The sequence below is a fragment of the Melospiza georgiana genome, chromosome 22, assembly GCF_028018845.1.
Source record: "Melospiza georgiana isolate bMelGeo1 chromosome 22, bMelGeo1.pri, whole genome shotgun sequence".
NCBI classification, from domain to species: Eukaryota; Metazoa; Chordata; class Aves; order Passeriformes; family Passerellidae; genus Melospiza; species Melospiza georgiana.
Genome location: NC_080451.1, coordinates 11,052,196 through 11,075,940, shown reverse-complemented (window position 1 = coordinate 11,075,940; position 23,745 = coordinate 11,052,196). Strand labels below are relative to the sequence as shown.

General features: G+C 55.4%; 1 protein-coding gene across 4 annotated transcripts in view; it reads right to left on the bottom strand.

Moving 5' to 3' along the window:
- Nucleotides 1–23,745, bottom strand: part of AGRN (agrin) — a 65,054-nt gene that overhangs the window by 20,919 nt on the left and 20,390 nt on the right. For 2 of the 4 annotated variants that reach the window (XM_058039218.1, XM_058039221.1), the window contains 8 exons: nucleotides 15,781–15,828; nucleotides 12,593–12,808; nucleotides 11,739–11,963; nucleotides 10,570–10,794; nucleotides 9,516–9,722; nucleotides 4,696–4,917; nucleotides 2,618–2,812; nucleotides 1,653–1,853 (listed from right to left, as the gene is read on the bottom strand). In XM_058039218.1, coding sequence (XP_057895201.1) covers nucleotides 1,653–1,853; nucleotides 2,618–2,812; nucleotides 4,696–4,917; nucleotides 9,516–9,722; nucleotides 10,570–10,794; nucleotides 11,739–11,963; nucleotides 12,593–12,808; nucleotides 15,781–15,828 — 1,539 coding nt within the window. Of the gene's footprint in view, nucleotides 1–1,652; nucleotides 1,854–2,617; nucleotides 2,813–4,695; nucleotides 4,918–6,676; nucleotides 7,551–9,515; nucleotides 9,723–10,569; nucleotides 10,795–11,738; nucleotides 11,964–12,592; nucleotides 12,809–15,780; nucleotides 15,829–17,397; nucleotides 19,211–23,745 lie in introns of those variants that run through there. The other 2 variants (XM_058039220.1, XM_058039222.1) reach the window with 2 other exon arrangements.

The window sequence follows — 23,745 nt, the reverse complement described above, 5'->3', positions numbered from 1 at the left end:
GAGGGAAGGGTTAATCACTGCAATCCCCTGAGCCACAATCTGGGCGCACACAGGGAGGGAAGGGTTAATCACTGCCATCCTCTGAGCCCGAACCCCCTGAGCCACACTCTGGGTGCACACAGGGAGGGAAGGGTTAATCCCTGAGATTGGATCCTGCTCACGGTCACTGCCATCCCCTCAGCCACACTCTGGGAACACACAGAAGGAAGGGTTAATCCCTGAGTTTGGTTTATTGAGATTTAAGGTGAATTTGTTACACTGGAGACAGTACTGCTGCTTGGGATGGTGTAGAATTATTGGAGGTTGTGTTGGAAATGGGAAAAGGTTTAATAAAAGGTAACGTAACAAAAATTTTACAGAGAAAAACGTGAGTTAGGGGGAAGAGGTTCTTCCTCTTGCTAAAACACTCTACAAAAGTAATTATTTCTTTTGTTCTACTCCATGCCTTGATCCAGGAACCTAAATCCCAACTGTGCAGGACCCAAAATCCCAGATAAACGGGAACTAAAACACCAAACAGACAGGAACCAAAATCCCAGTTATACAGGTACCTAAATCCCAGTTATTCAGAAACCTAAATGCCAAATAAACACCCCAAAGTGTGCACCGGGAGATTGTGGGTGACGTGGAGCTGGGGAAGGGCTGGGATTTGGGGCTGGGATTTGGGGCTGGGAGAGGACTGAAGCTGCTGAAGCTCTGCAGGATGAGCAGCAGCAGCAGCAGCAGAGATGTGGCTGATTTCAAAGGCTGCTGGAAGGGGAAAAGGGATGGGGGAAGGGGAACCTGGCCCTTTTTCTGGCGTGATCAAAGGCTGGGCTTTGGCATTACACACAGAATTATTCAGGCTCTGCCTGAGGAGGGACAGCAACCTGAAATCCCCCGAGCAGGGCTGTGATCAAACGCCCTGCTCTGCGCTCTCCCTGTGCCCTGCTCTGACGTCCTCCCCACGTGTGCCAGGCACCCTCAGCTCCCTCCTGTGCCAGCAGAGCCCACAGCTTCCCCTGAGTGGGAAAACTCGGCGCGTTTTTATTTTTAGGCTCACCAAGCCGACCCCAAAACCTTCCCTGGAGCTCTGCTGAGGCAACAGAGCTGTGGGATGGGATGGGATGGAAGGGAGCTTAAAAACCATCCAGGACCAAACCCCTGCCAGGGGCCAGGGATGGCATTGAAGAGGGAAAATTTACACAGGACAAGGGGGAATGGATTCCAACTGAAAATTGGGAAATTTAGGTGGGAAATGGGGAAAAGAGTCCTCCTTGTAGTTTGGCTAGAATTGGAAAAAACTGGGATAGTGGCATGGGGGTTGGAATTAGAAGGGGGCTGGCACAGGACTGGGGGTGCTGGGGGTCCTTTGGGCAGTGAGGGAAGCATGGCTGGCACAGGACCTGCTGCTCTGAGGGGTTTGGGGTCTCACAGGGCACAGAGGGACATGCTCTAAAGGGTTTGGGGTCTCATAGGGCACAGAGGGACATGCTCTAAGGGGTTTGGGGTCTCACAGGGCACAGAGGGACATGCTCTGAGGGGTTTGGGGTCTCACAGGGCACAGAGGGACATGCTCTGAGGGGTCTGGGGTCTCACAGGGCACAGCAAGTGAAGCTCCCCTCCCTCCTCCCTCCCTTTGCCCCACCCCTGCAGAAGCAGCACCCACGTACCGTCCTCGCAGGGTCCCATCCTGGCCACCTCGATGCTCCTCTGCAGCTGGCACGAGGCCTCCTGCAGCTGGCAGGGGCTGCCGTAGGTGACGCCGTCGGTGCCGCAGACGGGCGCCGGGGGCTGGCGCTGGCAGCGCGGGCACAGGCACTGCCCGGCCACGCAGCGGCTGCCGAAGGAGCACACCGAGCTGCCGCACGACTCTGGGGCACAGGGAGGGACACCCTCAGCCACCCCGAGCGGCTCCCGCGGCCACCGGGGCGTTGGCACAGAGCTGGCACCATTATCGTTATTAGCTTGTTATTAATTCATTATTAATTTAATTTGTTGTTCCTAATTTAATCCCTGCAAACTGGGTGCCCACCCTGAGTATTTTGGATTCCCAGCAGCTCTTTCTGGAGGGAAATAAATCCCATTTCATCATTTACTCTGCCACCCTCAGCCGTCCTCCCCCGAATTGTTGGGGAATCTCAGCCCAGCTGAGGACAGGTTTGTGCGAGGCTGAAATCATCATCGCAGCTTTTGTGATAACGAAGGAGCTGAGCAGGGCTTTTAATTCATTAAGAAATTAGCCCAGACAGCTCCCTGGGCTGGGGAGTGGGGAGGAAAGCAGCAACAAAGAGGAATTGACCCCAGGGGATGGAGGGGATCAAACACAGCTCTGCTCTCACTTCTGCTGCTGGCTGTTAACACATTTTTATCCTAACTCCTACCCTGGCCCCACGGACATTAATCCAATTTCTCTGCTTGGCTCAGACAAATAACACAGAGGGCACTTCCAGTGATGGGGGGAAACCAAACCAAAGCTGCTGGAGAGCCTGGAAATATCAAATTATCCCCCAGGTAAAAGGCAAAATCATCCAGGCAGGGCGTGAGAGCGACCAAATCCGCTCAGGGCCGAGCATCAGTGACACGGGGGACAAAGAGGGGGACAAAGAGGGGACAAAGGGGACGTGGTGACACTCACTGCAGGGGCCCTGGGCAGCCACCAGGATGTCCTTCTGCTGGGTGCAGGCCCTGACGTGCAGCTCGCACTCGCTGCTGTAGGTGTTGCCGTCGGTGCCGCACACGGGCTGCGCCGAGGGCACGCACTCGGTGGGGCACACGCAGCGCCCCGTCTCCGCCTCGCAGATGGCACCAAACTGGCACTTCCCGCAGGGCTCTGGGCACGGCAGGGCAAAAACACGGTTAGAGCGGCTCCGGAGGCCGGGCTGGTCATTGTGGGGTGGAGGTAAAGCTCATTTTGAGTGCGATTCAACCCGGATGCTCCCAGGGATAAGGCAGGAATAGGTTCTCTGGCAACCTCCCCACTTACCTGTTACTAAATACCTATTATTAGGAAATATTATTATATATTATTAGGAAACATTATTATATTTTTATATATTTATCTATTGTCTGGGCTGGAGATAAAGCTCATTTTTGAGTGCACTTCAACCTGGATGCTCCCAGGGATGAGGAAGGCACAGATTCTCTGGCAACCTCCCCACAATCTGTTACTAAATACGTATTATTAGGTGTTGTTAGGAAATACTATTATATTTGTATATATTTTTATATAAATTGTCTGTTTTGGAGTTAAAGTTCATTTTTGAGGGACAGCTTCTGCTCTTCAACCCAGATGCTCCCAGGGATGAGGCAGGCACAGATTCTCTGGCAACCTCCCCACTTATCTGTTATTAAATACCTATCATTAGCTAGTATTAGGAAATATTGTATTTTTATATATTAATATTTATATAAAATTATTATATTTTTCCTAATATCTAGGAAATTTTTATAATAGAGACTCAACAAGGTAAAGGCCTTGTCGAGTTTCTAAAGCAGGGAAATGATGCCTCAGGTTTTGGCTTTTCTATTTTTCAGATTCTGCACAGATGCCTCAGGTTTCAGCTTTTCTAATTTTCAGATTCCGTGCTGCTGTCGTGTGTAGTTCTGAGCTTCGCATTAAGGTTCACATTTGTTTTTTTTTCTGGGGGCACAAAAAACCTTGATTTTGTATCAAAAAGAAAAGCCCTCTCTGAGCAGCTCTCCCTCCTTGCAGGAGACAGCAGCAAGCACATCCCCTGACTCCTGGGGATTCACTGATTCATCCTCCCCTCCCAACACCTCCCTCCCTCCCTGCCAGTCATTTCACCAGGAATTTGGCTCCAAGGTGCTTTTCCTGCTTTTCTCCTGCACACAGCAGCTGCTGCCTTGGCATGGGGGAGGAGGAGGCGCCAGCCCCCTGCTCAGCTCCTGCTGTTGGCCTGGAGGCTTTTATTCTGGTCTGGAGGTTTTTATTCTGGTTTTTATCCTGGAATGGGATTTTTTGTCCTGGTTTTTATCCTAGCCTGGTGGTTTTTATCCTGGCCTGGAGGTTTTTGTTCTGGTTTTTATTCTGGACTGGTGTTTTTTATCCCGGTCTAGAGGTTTTTATTCTGGCCTGAAGGTTTTTATCCCAACCAGGAGGTTTTCATCTTGGCCTGGACATTTTCATCCCAGCCTGGATATTTTCATCCTGGCCTGGAGGGTTTTTTCCCGCCCTAGAGGCTTTTCTTTTAACAACCACAAAATAATCCCCCTGCCCAAATCTCATCACATCCCTTGTCCTTCACCCTGGTGTTCCTTTCGACGACACACACAGGCCAACAACAACAACAACAACGCAACAATCCCAGCCCAGATCTCACCACAGGGACCCCTGTAACGGATGCTGATGTCCCTTTTGAGGACACCCATCCCAATCCCAGCCTGGCCATGTCACACCGCAGGGTCCCCTTGTCCCTGATGCCAATGTCCCTTTGATGACACAGCCACCCCAGTCCCACCCTTGGCCATGTCTCACCGCAGGGTCCCTTGTCCCTGATGCCAATGTCCCTTTTGAGGACACACCCATCCCAATTCCACCCCTGGCCATGTCTCACCGCAGGGTCCCTTGTGCCTGACACCAATGTCCCCCCAGTCCCACCCCGGCCATGTCTCACCGCAAGGTCCCCTTGTCCCTGATGCCAAAGTCCCTTTGATGACACAGTCACCCCAATCCCACCCTTGGCCATGTCTCACCGCAGGGCCCCTTGTGCCTGACGCCGATGTCCCTCTGCAGCAGGCAGGCCATGGCCTGCAGCTCGCAGGCGCTGCCGTAGCTGCGCTGGTCGGTGCCGCACACGGGGTCGTAGCGGCCCTGGCACTGCTGCTGGCACTCGCACACGGCCTCCTGGTTCTTCACCACGCACGTGGCCCCGAAGGAGCACTCCACGCTCAGGCAGGGGCTGGGAGCGCCCAGGTCTGCAGGGGACAGGGATGGCACGGCTGGCACGGGCGGGATGTCACAGTGCCCCATGGGGGCACCTGCCCACCCTGAGGTGTGGTGGGTGTCAGGGCTGCTGGGCTCTGTGCCCTCCTGCCACCCTGCCATGCCCGGCTCAGCACGGCCCCCGTGCCTGGCACAGGTGAGGTATGGGCACAGGAACAGGGACAGGATGGTCCCCTTGCCAGAAATGATAGCAGCAGCAGCACTGGCAGAACCTTCCAGAGAGCTCCCACAGGGAGGGCTCACTGCCGGGATCCACTGCTGCCTGAAAAACAGCTCCCTTCCCTGGGATCCGCTGCCCCCTGAAAAGCTCCCTTCCCTGAAAAGCTGCCTTCTTCCCTGGAACCACATTGCCCTCTGAAAAGCTCCCTTCCCTGAAAAGCTCCCATCCCTGGGATCCCACTGCTCCCAGCCAAGAGGAGCTGGCTGGGGAGGACACACCTGGTTCCACCCTGTTGCTCATCCCCACCCCATCCTCTTCCCAGGGAGCTGCTGTGGGGAAGGATGGGGACACCCTGTATCTTTCCCCCAGCCCAGATTCCCCCTGGATGCACAGCCCCAGCCCAGCAGTGCCACCTCCCCAGGGGATGCCCAGCAGTGACAAAGTGCCAGCAGAGGCTGTGTCCTGCTCCCTGCAGGCAGGGACAGCCCAGGGGCTCACCCCAGCTCCCAGCCAGGAGTCCCCCCAGCACCCAGAGCTGAGGAAGGGGTGGCCGTGCTGCTGGGGACAGAGCCAGCACTGCCCTGTGACCCTCTGGGACAAGGGAAGGACACCATGGGGTTCACCTGGGGTGGACAGTGACAAGGACACAGGACAAGGACACAGGTGGGGACAGACGATGCAGCCTGGAGGAGATGGAGCGACAGCAGACACAGCACAGCCCTGGCAGCAGGCAGAGAGCTGGGCAAGGTCCCTCTGCATGCCCTGGGCACCTCCCCTGCACCAGCACGGCGGTGGCACCTCTGTGGCACCCTGTGCCAGGCAGCCAGGAAGGGCCTGGAGCAGGATCTGCCCACCTAACCCAGCCTAGGGCCAGGGTCTGCAAAGGAACGGGGACAGGGGACAGCTCAGGCACAGGGACACAGCTCAGTCCTCAAATTCAGGCACAAGGACACAGCTCTGGCAAAGGGACACAGCTCAGTCCTCAAATTCATGCCCAAGGACACATCTCTGTCCCCAACTGCAGGCACAAGGACACAGCTCTGTGCCCAAATTCAGGCACAAGGACACAGCTCTGTGCCCAAATTCAAGCACAAGGACACAGCTCTGTCCCCAAACTCAGCTCAGGCACAAGGACACAGCTCCAGCTCTGGCACAAGGACACAACTCCAGCTCTGTCCCCAACTTCCCTGCAGCTCTGAGCTCTTCCCAAGCACCAGGAATTGCTCCCTGGGCTGCTGCCCCCATGTTTGTGTCCCTTTTTTGTCCCCTAACCATGTCCCCCATACAGAGCTGCCAATTCCACAGGGAACATTCCCAGGGAGGAGCCAATTGCGAGCAGAACCAGCTCCCGTGAGCCTGGCAGAGGGAGCTGGGAGGGAGCCCTGGGCTGGGACAGGGGACAAGCAGGACACACGGCACGGCTGGGGCGGCACAGCTCCAGGCAGGAGGATCTGGGGAAGCCATGGGGGTCATTGGGAGCAGAAGGAGAGGGAAGATCAACCAGGAGCATCCAGGGTGATGCAGCAGCCCTGGGGGGGCCGGCTGAGGAGTGGGGGGCTCCCAGCACCCACCTCTGCTCCCACTCTCCTTTGCCTGGAGGGCACAGCGGGCACCGGGCAAGAGCAATTTCCACTCCAGCAGGGTTTGGGGCCAGGGGTGGGACAGAGCCCAGGGCAAGCTCTCCATCCTGGGGGCTCTCAGGCCCAGCTAGGGCCAGGTGGGAGCAGTGAGAGGGGCCACGGAGCAAGGGCAGCTCCCAGCTGAGGTGTCCGGGCAGGGAGCAGGAGGGTGGTGCCAGGACAGAACTCCTTCCTCCACACAGGCAACACTGTAAAACACAAGACACAGACAAAAGAGGAAAGACAGAGAGAGAAAGAGAGGACAGCAGAGAGAGGAAAAGACAGATGCAACTACAGACACCTTTCTTCCTTCTTTCCTTCACGCCTGGCCACACCAGCCTCACGCCATCCCTTCTTTCTGAGCTGCAGCACCCAGAGGGGTTCAAACCAATAAATTTGATGATGGATACTTATCAACAATTATTATTTTACCAATTGAAATTGCAAAACTTGTTTTTGAATGAAGACCGGAGCTGAAAACAAACAAACAAGCGAGCTCTTAACAGCTAGCTACAAAATAGAAATTCCTGTGAGATGCGCTTTCCAATTGTTCTCCCAATCACTTTCCTCCCTTTTAATGGCTTGGATGGTTTTGTTTGGCTTTGCCTCCCTGGCCTGGCTGCTGGAAAAGGCGGGAGAGCTCAGGGTTTGTTAGGCAGGCGCTCCTTAAAGAGGGGTTAAAGTGCTGCCAAGCCCTTCCCCAGCTCTGCATTCCCACAGCTCCCCAGCCCTGAGCTCTGAGCTTCTCCTGCTCCTTTCCAGAGCTGACAGGGCTAAAAAAATCCTCCCACACCTCCTGGGGCTGGGCTCCAGGGCTGCCTGGGGCCGTCACAGGCACGCTGCAGTCCCAGCACGGCAGGCAGAGCCTGGGTTTGATCCATTCCCCCATTTTCTGCTCCCGCCCCACCAGGACGCAGCTCCTGGAAGCAGATGTGTGCTGGGCAGCAGGGAGGGGAGCTGAAATCAAGGAGAGGGAGGAATGGCAGGTGCACCAGGAGCTCACCCTGCTGCTCCTGGCCCTTTTCCATGGAACACGGTGGAAATGATGCGTAGCTGATGCTCAGAGCAGCGTGAATTCCCTGCTCGTCCCAGAAATTTGGGAATTTTCAGCCTCTCAAGGAGGCACAGGGGAGGGGGAGGCTTCAGTGGAATTTTTTTAAATATTTTTCAGGTTCTATATATTTGATTCATATAGTATATTATATAATATAATTAATATATTGTATGACATGTATTTATATATTCTTATATTTATATATTATCATACAATTATATTTTTCTATATATGTTATGCATTATATAAAATGCATAATTTATAATAATATAATCTATATTAATGTATCTTTTCTATTGATATATTAAATAATCTGTTAAAAAGAACATATTAATGTTCTAGATGTTAATATTAACACATTAATATTCTAGCCTCTAGAATACAACCCTCTAGCCAGGGCTGCAAAAAATCCCCCCTGATGGGATCACAGCCCTTCCCACAGGGAAAACCTGGGGGATTGACTCCCAGCCATTCCCCCACCAGGAACACAGAGAAATGGAGGCTTAAAAATAACAGCTGTGATTATTCTGAGTGGGTTTTTGGGAGCCTGACAAATTCTTTTCCAGCAGCTGGGTCTGGCAGCCTCAAAATCCTCCAGCAGGAGCACAGAGCCAACAAAACACATCCCCAGCGTGGGATCCTGATTGCCAAGCACTTCAGGAGGCTCAGCCCAGCTGATACCTGATCAAACATCAGCTTAAAAGAACAGGACGCAGTTCCAGAGGTGGGAGAAACCCAAACTGAGCCGGAATGAACAACCTGTAACTCATCCAAACGAGTGCAGGGGCTGCTTCAACCTCCTGCACTTCCTGGGGGAGAACCTCACACCTGGACACTCCTAAGGATCCCATCCTATCCCATCCTGCTGAGAAAGGTCCATGGGGAGCTTCTCCTAGAGACGAGACAAAGACACGGTGAGAGCTGCACAGAGGGCACAGAGGGAAGAGCTCCTGGTGGAGAGAGGCAGGCAGGCATGGAAGGGAGAGCATGGATGGAGGTTGGAGACTGGCACTACCCCGGGAGGAGCAATGGATGGCATGGATTGAGGGGAACAGAAACCAGCAGGAGGTCACAGACGCGTGGCTCAGACACGGAGGGGTGTCCCCAGTGTCACACAGCACACAGAGACAGGAGACGTGCACACAGCAGGGCTGCTGGAAGGACAGAAACACGGGGCAGGGACGGGCCAGGCGGAGCCCAGGGACCGCTCAGTGGGCACCCACTGCAGCCCTGAGCGTGCCACCCTGCCTGGAGAGGGCTGGAAGGGCCAGGGGTGGGGGAGATCAGCATTCCCACAGGAGAGGGGGAGCAGCATCACTGGGGGATGATTTGGGGACCAGCATCCCCATGGGACAGCATCCCCCTTGGACAATTTGGGGTCTGACACCCTACAGGACAACTTGGAGACCACCATCCCTATGGGACAACATGGGGCCCACCACCCCTACAGGACAATCTGGGGACCATCACGCCCACATGACATCACCCCTAGTGGACAACTTGGGGCCCACGATCCCTGTGGGACAACTTGGGGACCATCATCCCTGCAAGACAACTGGGGGCCCACCACTCCTACATGACATTACCCCTGTGGGACAACTCGGGGACCACCATCCCCACATGATGCCACGTCTACAGGACAACTCAGGGCCCACCACGCCCGCATGACCCCACGCCCACGGGCCGGCTTGGTGCCCACCCTCCCCATTGCCCCCGGCCGCCGTGCCCGGTGCTCACCGCAGGGCCCGCTGTGCCGCGTGGGGATGTGCTGCTGCTGCAGGCACTCGGCGCGGCGCCGCTGGCAGTCGCTGCCGTAGGTGCGGCCGTCGCGCGCGCACAGGGGCCGGAAGGCGCCGTCGCAGGCGATGCGCTCGCAGGAGCAGCGCGCGGCCCCGCGCCGGTTCAGGCACACCGCGCCCAGCCGGCACGGCTCCGGGCACTGGTCTGCGCGACACGGCACGGGAGGAGTTAGTGGGGGCTTTTAAAAATATTTTTCAGGTTCGCTACTGATTTTTTTAATATATTTTTCAGGTTCCATACTGATGCTTTAGTTTTGTTTCTTCAATACTTTTAAGGTTCTGTACTGATGCTTTAAGTTTAAACTTTTATGTTTTTCTTATATTAATATAAAAGCCTTAAGTTTAGGCTTTTAGATTAATATACAGTGTGTTATGATAAATTATACTAATTATACATAATATATGTAACTGCATAATTATACATTATACAATTATGCATTATATTAAATATATGTAATATATATTTGTATATATATTGTATATACAATATATATATATGTAATATCTTTATTATGTGTATCTATATAATGCATTATATAATATATAATGTAACATATATCTTTTATTTCTATATTTTTAATATTATATTATTATTATTTCTCTATATATTTCTATATATTTGATTATTATATTATATTATATTATATTATATTATATTATATTATATTATATTATATTATTAATATATTGTATAATGTGTATTTATATATTCTTATATTTATATATTACAACACAATTGTGCTTTTCTATATTTAATATTATACTTTATAAAAAGTACGTAATCTATAATAACATAATCTATATTAATATATATATTTTATATTGATAAACAAAAGAATATATTAAGAAGAACATATTAATACATTTAGCAAAGAACTATTACTATTTTAAACAGAATACAGCCTCTAGCCTCTGTTCTAGGCAGCCTCTTTGGGCACCCAGGGATGCTCCGAGCGAGGAGGATGAGGAGGATGAGGAGGGCGGGCACTCACCCTGCGGCTGGCACTGCCCCGAGCGCACCTTCTGGATGTCCATGCCGCGGATGGCGCCCGAGCGGGCCATGGCGCACTCGCTCTCGTAGGTGACGCCGTCGTCGCCGCACACGGGGTCCCTGCCCGGGGGACAGCCCTCGGGCCGGGGCAGCAGCTCCGCCCGCCGCGTCCGCGGGTTCACCCGGCACACGCGGCCCGGCTCGCTCGGCACGGCCTGGCACGGGTCTGGCACGGGCGGGAGGCGGGGGTCACTGCTTGCCCTCTGGCACGGTCACTCCCTGCCCAAACCGCGCTTCCCAGGCTCTGCTCCTTCCCCAGGAGCCCCCAAATCTTCCTTTGTGCCCCAAAGTCACTCCCTGCCCTCTGGCACCTTCACTCCCTGCCCAAACCGGGGCTTCTCAGGCTCTGCTGCATCCCTGCATTAACCTAAGAGCCCCCAAAATCTTCCTTTGTGCTGCTAAGGACTCAGTCCTTACTGAGCCCATTTCCAAAGGGAACAGCACTGGGATAAACTCCAACTTTTCCCCCAGCCTGAGCTGCTTTTGGGATGCTGCAACTCCAGGATGCTCTAATTCCAGAAGTTGTTCAGGATGCTCTAATTCCAGGATATTTTAGCTCCAGGAGCTGTTTGGGATGCTCCAATTCCAGGATATTTTGATTCCAGGAGCTGTTTGGGATGTGTTGGCTCCAGGATCTCTTTGGGAAGCCGGGCAGCAGCAGCAGCAGCATTTCCCTGCCCAAAGCTGGGCCAGGGCAGCAGCAGGAGGAGCTGACCCCGGTGCTGGAATCAGCCGGGCTGGAGCACAAACACCCGAGGGAAGGAGGCACTGCCTGGTTCCTGGCTCAGCAGCTGTCACCACAGTGACCTTTCACTGCCCACAGAGACCTTCTCCTGTCCAAACTGACCTTTCACTATCCAGAGTGACCTTTTACTGCCCAGAGTGACCTTTCACTGTCCAGAGTGACCTTTCCCTGCCCAAACCACCCCTTTTTCTACCCAAACCACCCCTTTTCTGCCCTTTCCCTGCCCAAACCACCCCTTTCCTACCCCCTGACCCTCCACCCCCCTCCTCCTCCGCTCTCCCACCTCTCCTTCCCCCCACACCCCCACCCCAGAAGGGCATATTTTTTAACCCCCTCCTCCCCGAGACATTGGAGCCCCTGCTCACCACAGGGGCCATCGAACTTCTTGAAGACGTTCTCCTGCTTGTCGCAGGCGTGCTTGTTGAGGTGGCACTGGCTGCGGTAGTCGCGGCCGTCGCTGCCGCACACGGGGCTCTCGGGGACGCCGCTGCACGACGAGGGGCACACGCACTTGGCGCCCTGGCCGTCAGGGGAGGGGACACACGTGCTGCCAAAGCTGCACGTCACCTCGGCACAGGGGTCCTTGGAGCCTGGGGGGCACGGGAAGGGACACGGGTGAGGGCATGGAACGGGTGAGAGCGCGGCACGGCATGTCCTGTTCCTCGTATGGAATAACTTCAATATATCCCAATATCCCCCAAATCCATTCCTCTAAATGTCTCCATCTAACAGCAATGGATAATTTTCCACAGCTTCAGTAGATCCTTGGAGCCTGAGGGACACAGGAGGGGACATGGTGAGGGCATGGAACGGGTGAGAGCATGGCACTGGTGAGAATGCAGCACAGGGGCATTTCTCTCATGGAATAACTCAAACATATCCCAATATCCCCAAAATCCATCCCTTCAAATGCCCTGATTCAGCAGCAATGGATAATTTCCCATCATTTTTCTATCACTTTTCCCCCTGATCACAGTTTGCTGACCTCCAAAGCAGAGCTGGTGATTCCTCAGCTTCCCTTCCCAGCCTTTGGCATCCCTGGCCCAGTCCATGGCCATCATTTCTCCATCATTTTCCCACCCTTTCTCCATCATTTCCCCACTATTTCTCCTCCTTACCACACTCTCCTGACACCCAAAGCGGCTCTGATGCCCCCAGCCCTGTGCCCACCCCGAAGTGTCCCTGCCCGCCCTGGGGACAGCCAGGGTCCCTCACTCACCGCAGGGTCCCTTGCTGACCACCTTGATCCTCCTCTGCTGGTTGCACTGGGCCCTGTCCAGCTCGCACTCGTTGCTGTAGGTGGAGTGGTCGGAGCCGCACACCGGGGCCACCACGGGGGCACAGGGACCCTTCCTGCACACGCACGAGGCCTGGCCCGGCTCCGAGGGGCTGCGCTCGCACACGGCCCCGAACCCGCACAGCATCCCCCGGCACCCTGAGGGCACAGGGACACACACACAGGGGTCACCAAACCCACCAAATCCCACACAGCATCCCCCGGCACCCTGCGGGCATGGGGACATCCCATGGGTACAGGGACACACACACAGATGGGCATGGGGACACACACACAGGGGGCAGAGGGACACACAGAGCATCCCCTGGCACCCTGAGGGCACAGGGACATCCCATTGGCATGGGGACACATGAGGGGCACAGGGATACACACACACAGGGGACCCCCAACCTTTCCCTAAAATCCAATTTCCCCCTTCCCTGGGACAGCTCCGTGTTGGGAGAGTAGCTAAGAATGGGAAAAGTTCAAGGCCGTGGCTAATTCCAAGTCTTGCACCTGCAAGGACACTGTCCTTGAGCGTAGCTGTGTTACCATAACAAAGTGCTGTGGTTGAGAGACTAGAGACATGAGAAAAGAGAGATGTAACTCTTAAGGAATGGGGAAGAGCTGATGTTGTGGTGTGGCCAATGGACGGTGTAAATTACAGAATATTCATGAGCTTATTACTTGCTGTATAAGTGTCTGATGCTCTCTTCAATAAACAGAGCTTGCTGATCTCATATTGAGAGTCCCAGGTCTTCCCTGCACCCAACAAATGGCTCATCTCTGACAAACGGCTCATTCTGCAACAGCTCCATCCATTCCTGGAGGTGTTCCCTGCCCCAGTGCCCCCCAGTTTCCCCAGTACCCCCTCCCAGGGTGCCCCAGTGCCCCCCAGACGTCAGAACCAGAGCCTGACCTACATAAAAGGGAAAGGAGAAATCCTAAAATCAAACTCCTCATTTACACTTCAATTCCCAGGTGTCTGCCTTTGACTGCCTGGAGATTCTGGAGCTGCAAACCCAGAGATAAATCCCAGGAAATCAAAAGGAAAAGGATTCTCCTCCTCTCCTGCCCCAGCACGAGATAAATCCCATAAATCCTGGGAAATCAAAAGGAAAAGGATTCTCCTCCTCTCCCAGTGGTATCTAAAGGGATTCATCATTTTCTGAAGAGTCTGAGTCTCTCCTGCACTTCCCAGACCTGCTCTTTCCCTCGCTTTGGGGTTTTTAAAATGCAGATGAGATGTAAAAATTCCAGGGGATGGGAATTGTGGGATTCATCCCAAGGGAAGGGAATGGGGTGTGGGAATGGAGCTGGGGCTGGCTTGGCCATGGCCATGCCCTGAGACACAGAGTTAATTCTTAATTTGAAGTAAAAATCTATTTCAGATTTAAATGGAGAATGGGATTATTCCCATTCATCTGAATGAATGGTTTAAATTATTTAGTTTGCAGTTTACTCACACAGATGAACTATGTTGTTTTAACCTGGTTAATCTGTTAAATTTACTGTGCTCAAAAAAACCCTTATATTGGCAAAAAAACCCTTGTGCCCAAAAGGGGCAGTGGGAATGGAAGGGCTGGGCATTAATTAATTCGGGCTGGGCATTAATTTGGGGTGAGCATTAATAATTCAGACTGGGCATTAATTAATTAATTTGGAGTGAGCATTAATTAATTTGGGCTGGGTGAGGTGCCCGTTGCCATGGAGAGCGGCTGGGCTGGTGCTCCTGTCCCCCACCCAGCCCTGCTCATCAATATTCAAATATTCAGCCCCGCCCAATCAATATTCAAATATTCAGCCCCGCCCAATCAATATTCAAATATTCAGCCCTGCTCATCAATATTCAAATATTCAGCCCCGCCCCACTGATATTCAAATATTCATCGCATCACCCAGGGTGGGGAGCGAGGAGGAGCCCCTTCCTTCACCCCAAACCTGAGCCCTGGCTTTGTTAGGCTGGACAGTGACCCTGCCCAGCTTTGGGAGGGGAAGGGACCTCCCCAAACCCCCAGGTTCATCCAACCCTTGATCCCCCAGCTCCTGAGCAAACCTCATCCAAATCCCAGCCTTGTCCCAGCCCAGACCTTGTCCCAAACCACACCAAGCCCACCCCAGGCACACAACCAGCACAAACCCATCCCCTCCCTGTGTCCCCTGGCCCCCCCAAAACCCCTCCTACACCCTGGCACCCCCCAGAACGGGCCCTTCTCCATCTCCTGGGGGATCTTCTGGAGGTCTGGCATCTGCCTGGGCCGGGCTGCTCATGTTTTGGAGCCCTGAGCAAGGAGTTCCACCCACGTGGGAGTTTATTTTTCGCTCGAGATGCCTTTCCCCGGGCCAATTATAGACTAATCACATTTTATCTCACATCCTTTTCTCCCCCACCCCCAGCAGGGGAGGCAAAAATGAGGGAAAAAAAATATAAAATAATAATTTTAAAAAGGCAACAAGCAGGTTATTAATTGGCTGCTGTTTTCTGTTTGCTGGGCTCTTATCTGCGCACGTGGAGGTGGGGGAAGAGCTGCCAGCAAAGGCAGGGGGTTTAAGCCTGGTTTTAAAAAGGGAACAAAGCTCCTGTGATGGTTTTATCTCAGCCTGGGCTTGCCTGCCCTGCATCCAGCAGCTCCTGAAGCTGATAAGAACCTCACAAAGAAAAAAATAAAAAAACAAAAAAAAAAACAAAAAAAACCAAACCCAAAGTTCTCTGTGAAACCAGAGGAAAAGTGGGAGAAAATGCAAGGCTGCAGAAATTCACCTTTTGCAGCCCTTCCCTGCTTCCAGCCAGGAAAATATCTGGGAAAAGGGAGCACTAAGGGGCTCCTGCATTCCCTGCTCACCAAAATCCTGAATTCCCAGGAAAGCCCCTGGAAAAAGGGAGCACTGAGAGGCACCTGCTTTCCTTCCTCACGCAAATCCCGCATCCCAAAAAAATCCCTGGAAAATGGGAGCACTGAGAGGCTTGGGGACACTCTGCACTCAGCCCCAGGGGTTTGGGGACACTCAGCCCCAGGGGTTTCAGGGCTTTGGGGACACTGGGGACACTCTGCACTCACACACTCAGCCCCAGGGGTTTGGGGACACTCAGCCCCAGGGGTTTCATGGCTTTGGGGACACTCTGCACTCACCATCCCGCGGCGGCGGTGGCGTCTGCGTGAAGTAACTGTTGGGTTTGTCTGCAAGGAAACAAAAACCAGGGAGCTGTCACGGGTTCCTCGGGCACAACCCTGCCCCAGCCCTTTTTGGGATGGAGTTTCACCCCTCCTTGAGGAGATTTGGCTCCCAGGAGCTCCTGGAAGCAGGAGGGAATGGCAGGAAGGGGAGGCAGGATCACCCAAACCCAGTCTGGGGCAGCCCCAGGTAGTGATGGAGCTGTCATGGGTTCCTCAGGCACAACCCTGCTCCCAGCCCTTTTTGGGATGGTGTTTACCCCTCCTTGAGCAGGTTTGGCTCCCAGGAGGTCCCAGGAGGTGCCGGGATCACCCAAAGCCAGTTTGGGGCATCCCCAGGTCCCAATGGAGCTGTCATGGGTTCCTTGGGATGCTGTTTCACCCCTCCATGAGCAGATCTGGCTCCCAGGAGGTGCCAGGATCCCCCCAAAGCCAGTTTGGGGCAGCCCCAGGTCCCAATGGAGCTGTCATGGGTTCCTTGGGATGCTGTTTCACCCCTCCATGAGCAGATCTGGCTCCCAGGAGGTGCCAGGATCCCCCCAAAGCCAGTTTGGGGCAGCCCCAGGTACCAGGGGAGCCTCTCTGGGAGCAGCCCCCAGTCCTGGCAGGGCTGGCCCTGCCCCAGCCTGCCCTGCCCCATCTCCTGGGGGCTCTGGGGCCAATCCTGCTGTGGATCACACCCCACACACACCTGGGCACGCAGGCAGCAGCTCAGCCCAGAGCAGGAACGCTGCAGCCCCCTGCATCACTCCTGCCCTTCCAAATCCTCACATCCCACAGTCATCATTCACACCAGCCCTTCCAGATCCTCACATCTCCCAATCATCTCCAGCCCTTCCCAGATCCTCACATTTCCCAGATCATCACCAGCCCTTTCCAAATACTCACATCCCACAATCATCACCTGCACCAGCCCTTCCAAATCCTCAGATCCCCTGGATCATCACCAGCCCTTTTATAAACCCTGCCCTCCCTGGATCATCTCCTGCCCTTTCCAAATCCTCACATCCCACAATCAACACTTGCACCAGCCTTTCCAAATCCTCACATCCCCCCAGTCATCTCTAGCCCTTCCCAAATTCTCACAACCCCCGTATCATCATTTGCACCAGCCCTTCCAGATCCTCACATCTCCCAATCACCACCAGCCCTTCCCAAACCCTCACATCCCCCAAATCATCACCTGCACCAGCCCTTCCCAAACCCTCACATCCCCTGGATCGTCACCAGCCCTTCCAAAACCCCCATTCCCGGATCCCCACCCAGATTAGGGATGGAGCTGCCAGCAGCAGCAGCAGCAGCAGCAGCAGGTGGGAGCTGTCCTGGCCCACGCAGAGCCACCCTCACAGCTCTGCTCCCTCTTCCCTGCCAGGGAAAAGTGGGACAGGGAGCTGCCAATCCGGGATTGTCCCCAAGGCAGCCCCAATGCTGGAACTGTCCCCAAGGCAGCCTCAATGCTGGGATTGTCCCCAGGGCACCCCCAATGCCAGGACTGTCCCCAGGGCAGCCAGGAGCTCCGGGAGGAGCCCAGCCTGGTGACCCTGGGGTCCATCCTGCCCGCTCAGGGACACCTACAGTTATTGAGGAAGAGCAGCACGGCGAATCCCAGCGTGGAGGTGGCCAGCAGGATGAGGCAGATGTTGCAGGGGATCATGAAATACCTCACCACCAGGGACACCTTGTGCTGGTAGAGCCGGTCCCGCTCCAGGGCCCCCGGCGCCATGGGGTACTGGCACGCTGTCATGCTGGGCACCCCCAGGCTCGCAGGGATCCCTGTCCTTGCCCCCGCGTGCTTTTGGCAGTTCAGGTTTTCCCAGAGGTTCCCATCTCGGCTGGCAGCAGGGTGGGGGCACCTTCAGGACTCTGTGCCCGGCGGTGCCATGGCAGAGGTGTGGCCTTGGGGACAGCTTGGGGACAGCTCCGGAGGCACAGGGACACTCAGCCAGCCCCGAGGCGTCAATCCATGGGTGCTCGCAGACAGCAAGCCAAAATGCCCAGAAAGGAAAGCAAAATGCCCGGAAAGCAAACCAAAATCCTGGCGCCGAGGGCTCCAAATCCGTGGCTGAGCCCAGCAGGACAAGGACACGCCGGGCTGGGAACGGTGGGAATGTGACAGCAGGAGCAGAGCGGGGACAGGGACAGTGCCAGCACAGGAGTGCTCCCAGGCTTGGGAATATTGCTGTTCTCTGGGATAACGGCTGAGATCCCCCAGGATAACCTCTCAGATCCTCTGGGCTATCTTCTGGGATAACTGCTGAGATCCTCTGGGATATCTTCTAGGATCCTCAAGGATAACTGCCGAGATCCTCCACGATGTCCTCTCAGGTCCCCCAGGATCACCTCTTAGATTCTCTGGGATATCCCCTCAGATCCTTCAGGATAATCTCTGGGATCCCCCAGGATCACCTCTCAGATCCTCGCCAGTCTCACTCGGGGCACACGGAGCTCCCTCCGCTGTCCGGCAGCCTCTGACCCTCTGCAGGTCCTCACAGCTGGGAGCGGCCAAAATTCCGGGAGAAACCCAAAATTCTGGGAGTGGCCAAATTTCCAGGAGCAGCCCAAAGGATTTCCAGAGAAAACCCAAAATTCCAGGAGCAGCCAAGATTCGGGAGCAGCCCAAGGATTCCAGGAGCATCACAAGGATTCTCAGAGAAGCCCAAAATTCCAGGAGCAGCCCAAGGATTGCAGGAACAGCCCAAGGGTTCCAGGAGAATCTCAAAATTCCAGGATCAGTCCAAGGATTCTGGGAGCAGCCAAGATTCCGGGAGCAGCCCAAGGATTTGGGAGCAGCCCGAGGATTCCAGGAGCAGCCCAAGGATTCCAGGCTCAGCCCAAGGACTCCAGGATCAGCCCGAGGATTCCGGGATCAGCCCAAGGATTCCGGGCTCAGCCTGAGGATTCGGGAGCAGCCCAAGGATTCCGGGCTCAGCCCAAGCATTCAGGAGCAGCCCAAGGATTCCGGGCTCAGCCCGAGGATTCGGGAGCAGCCCGAGGATTCAGGGCTGCGGCTCAGCCGCGCCGCGCTCAGCCCGAGGCAGACACTCCCTCTCTCCCTCCGAGGCTCCTCTCAGCTCCATCCCCGCTGCCTCCCCAGGCCAGCCCGGCTCTCCAGGACCCAGCCGAGGCTCGGCCCGGCGGGCGGGGGCCCGGCTCGGTTCGGCTCGGCTCAGTGCCCGCCTGGCGCCGCTCGGACATGCCGGTGCCTCCCGGGCGGAGCGCGGCTCGGCGGCATGGAGCGGCTGGGACGGATGAGATGGGATGGATGGGTGGGAGGATGGGTGGGTGGGATGGATGGGTGGGGGGTGGATCCTATTCCCGGTGGTCTCCGTGCGCCCCCCGCGCGGGGAAGGGGCCGCGCAGCATCAGACAAGGGAGCGGCAGCGCGGAGCGAGCCCGGAGCTGCCCCCGCCCCGCATCCCTCCCTCCTTCGCTCCCCACCCTCCTCTCCCTCCCTCCGCCCGCCCCTCGGCCCGACCCCGGCGAGCCAACAAAGGGGCGCGGGGGCGCAGGGGCGCGGCGCACACAAAGGGCGGGGGCGGCGGGGGTCGCGCAGGAGCCGCTCCCCACCCGGGCGCGGCGAGGGAAGGGCGGGGACCCTCCCCAGGACCCCCGGGATCAGCACGGAGGGGTGCGATAGGGGAGAGGGGGCTCAGCGCCTCCGGCTGCGCGCACCTCTGCCGGCATCGCCCCCCGAGAGACCCCCGGGGATGGCAGAGCAGCATGGAAAAACCCGGTCATTGTTTTTAGGGTGTTACCGGCACAGGCTCCCCAAAACCAGCCTGAAAGAGCAGCATGGAAAAACATGGTTATTGTTTTTAGGGTGTTACCGGCACAGGCTCCCCAAAACCAGCCTGAAAGAGCAGCATGGAAAAACCCGGTTATTGTTTTTAGGGTGTTACCGGCACAGGCTCCCCAAAACCAGCCGGGAAAAAGGAGCAGGGATGGAACTGCCCCAACCCTGCGGGCTGTTCCTGCATCCCTCACCAGCAGGGCTGCGTGGAAGCCAGAGGAAGGTGAAGGTCCAACAATGGGCTGGGAGCTGCTGCCCCGAACACAAACCCAGGAGCTCGCCCTGCCCTGCCTCGGGTGGAGGCTCTGCCAGGATGGCAGAACACAAACATTCCCTCCCCTTCTCCCCCTGGGGGTCTGGGGGCTGTGGCTCCATCGAGGCAGCTCTGGGGGCTGCTGCTCCTCCCAAAAGCAACAACTCGGGACAAAAACCTCCACCAGGGGCAGGTTCTGCTCCCAGCCCTCCCAAGAATCCTTCCCTCCTCACCCTGGCAATGCACCTGCAGCCCCAGGGACACGGAGATTAAAGAATCCTCCCCTCCCACGGGGACACGGGGGGACACTGGGTGGTCCCCAGCAGGGCAGGGTACCCCTGCAGGATGGGCACAAATTGCCCCCCAGCCACCCCACAAACCCCCCTGCTCCTCTCCGAGGGCTGGGAGCATCCTGAGGTGCAAATCCAAGGAAAAAAATCAGAGAAAAAAGGGGGAAAACCCAAAGTCACATCCAGGAGATTGCTCCTCTTTAAACCTGCCGTGCTCCCTTGCATCCTTCTGCTGCTCCTGCATCCTTCAGTGCCTTTTCCTGCATTCTTCTCCTGTTTGTTCCTGCATCCTTCCCATCCCAGCTCCTGCATCCTTCTGCTGCTCCTGCATCCTTCCAGTGCCTTCTCCTGCATCCTTCCCATGTTTTCCCCTTCCATCCTTCCCGTCCCAGCCCCTCCACCCTTCCTGTGCCACAGGTGCCCAATTCCTGCCCTGCTGTCACCACTCTGTGCCCATCCCTGTCCCCTCCACAGCCCCAGGGCAGGGCTCCAGAGCCAGCCCAGCAATCCAGGGTAGGGCCCAGCCCCGGCTGTGAACAGTTCCCAGAGGGAACCGAGCTTTGCCTCCTCCCCGAGCTGCTTTCACATGCAAATCAGCCACGTCCCTCCCTGTCCCCTGCGGGGCCACTTTGAGGGGCAGCTTTTGTGTCCCCAGCCCCAGCAGGGACACGCTGGCTCCTCATCCTCCTGGGAATCCCAAACACTGCGTCCCTGTGGGGTTTGGGATGGGATCTGACACTCTCCGGGTCCCTTTGCCCTGCTGTGACCCCAGTGGGGTCACTTTGGGGTCCATCAGTGTCCCTGTCCCAGAGCTGCCACCTCTCTGGTGACAATGAGAGTGACTTTGGGGTCCATCAGTGTCCCTGCCCCAGAGCTGCCACCTCTCTGGTGACACTGACAGCAGGCACAGGACAGTGTCACCTGCTCCCTTGGCCAGCCAGGGGCACCCAGCCAGGTGTGTTCCTGGCCTGTCACCTCGGCCAGGAAGGAGAACCCAGCAAGAGATGGCCGAGCAAAAAAGGCCAGAAAGTAAAAAAAAAGTAAAGAGAGCAAAAAGGAAAAAAAAAAAACAAAAAAACACCAAAATGGCCATAAAAGCCTAAATGGCCATAAAAGTCAAAATAGCCATAGAAGCAAAAAGCGGCCATAAAAGCAAAAACAAAGGACGTAAAAGCCACCTTTGGCTCCAGAAGGGGCAGCTGGGAGAGCCAATTCAGGTGTCACAGCCGGGCCAGAGGGTGACAGGGGGGCTGAGGACAGCAGGGAGGGGTTATCCCAAAATTCCTGAAATACAGATATATAGATTCTATACAGATTCTATATTTATCTATATATAAAAAAGAATATATATTCTATATATTCCTGAGCTGCCAGGAATATACATTATATATATTCTATTATATATAGAATATATAATAGAATATATATAATATTATATATTCTATATAATATATAGAATATTATAGATATAGAATATTATTATATATCTATAATATTATATATGTAGTAATATATATAATGCATATATTATCTATAAATATCTATTGTATAATTGATATATAGAATATATAATATAATACTATATATTATATATGTATACTCTATATATAATAGAATATATATAGTCTATTGTATATAGAATATATATAGAGACTATGTATATTATATATAGAATACTTATGCTGCTCCATGGGAGCAGCAGCCTGAGCTTGAGCTTAAATTCCCTCCCGTTCCTCCCAGCTCCCAAAACCCCGATCTGCTGCTCGGGAGGATGATTGACAGCTGTCAGTCACGCCCTCCGAGGCGCGGCTCCTGCTGTTGCCAGGCTGATTCCCCACCTGGCTGCCTTCCCGCTAATCCTGTTTGGCAGGGAGCTAATTGGGATTTATCTGGCAGCGCCCAGGGCCTGCCGAGCGCTCCGCGCTTCCTCCCCGAGGCAGCAGCAGGAGGAGGAGGAGGAGGAGGAGGAGGGAGCCTGCGAAAGGCGCTCGCTCCTTCTCCCTTTCCCCATCCCCGCCCGCAGTTTTTCCCGGCTAATTACCGGAGAGAGGAGCGGGGAAAGGGGGGGGGGAAGCGGGGATTTTAATTATTTCATTTAACACTTGGCAGGACCCAGCTTGACTCCCCGCTGAGCAGCGCCTGGAAATAGAGAGCTTTTAAAGGAATAAAGAGCTTTTAGGGGAATAAAGAGCTTTTAGGGGAATAAAGAGCTTTTAGCGGCTCTCGGCGGGAGAGGAGGGAGCGGGGCTGGCGTGTGCGGGGAGGGGTGGGGATGGTAATTCACACCATTCCCAGGAAACATTCCCAAGACGCGCTCCCAATAAACGCTGCCCCTCCTGGAGGGCTGGATAAGCGCTGCCTCTTCAGAAAAATGGTATTTTCCCCACGAAACATTCCCAAAACGCATTCCCAATAAACGCTGCCACTCCCAGAGTGCCGGGTGAGCGCTGCCTCTGAAAAAGAGGATTTTTTCCCCCACTGAAGAACTTTGGCCAAGCAGATCCAACACTGCACCATAGCAGCCAGGACAGAGCAGAGCAGTGACCGTGACACCCCCGGTGCTGTCCCCTGTCCCCAAGAGCAGCCAGGACAGGGCAGTGACCGTGACACCCCCGGTGGTGTCCCCAAGAGCAGCCAGGACAGAGCAGTGACCGTGACACCCCCGGTGCCGTCCCCCGTGCCCCCGCGGCGCTCCGGGAGCGCAGCCCGGCGCCGCCCGGAGGGGAAGCTGGGCTGCTCGGCGGGCTCGCACCGCCACCTGCCGCCGCTACCGAGCCTCTCCCGCCGCCAGGAGCTCCAGAGGGAGCGGGGCAGAGCCCGGAGCAGCTCCACAGACCCGCACGGAGGAGGGGACAACCGGGGGACGCACAGAGGGACGCACAGGACCCTTCCAGCCCTTGCCCATCGCACCCAGAGGGGCTGCACGGGGCACAGCAGGGCATTCCCAGCGCTCCAGCTCCTTTTCCAGCGGCTCGGCAGAGCCGCGAGCAGCCAGCCCAGCTCGGGACAGCCAGCCCCGGCCGCTGCCCTGCTCCCACCGCGGCGGCACCCCTGGCACCGGGAATGGCACGGGAAGCACCCGGGATTCCCGGGATCCGCGGGGATCGGGCAGCAGCAGCCAGCAGAGGATGCTGTGGGCTCGGGAAATGTCCCTGTGCTCCTCCCCGGGTCCCCGTGTACCCCTGGCAGCGGGGCTCGTTCCCAGCCCATCCCTCGGGGTCAGCGAGGCAATCCGGCTTCATCAGCTCCCTCCACAGCTGGGGCTGCTTCAATCCCCTCTGCTCCCCTGGCAACGAGGGGCAGCCGGGCTGGCACAGCCTCGTCCCACCCCGCACCACCCCAAAAAGCTGCTTTGGGCTGGCAGTGAGCCCAAAGGTCCCGGGGTGAGCAGAGAAGGGAAGAGGAGCAGCTCCAGCCCCAAATTTGGGGCAGTCCTGGTTCAATCCCTTCTCCTCAGTTCCTCTGGCACCCAAGGGCAGAGCTGGCACTGCTTTGTCCCACACCACTCCAAAAAATGGTCCCAAAAGTCCTGGGGTGAGCAGAGAAGGGAAGGGGAGCAGCTCCAGCCCCAAATTTGGGGTACTCCTGGT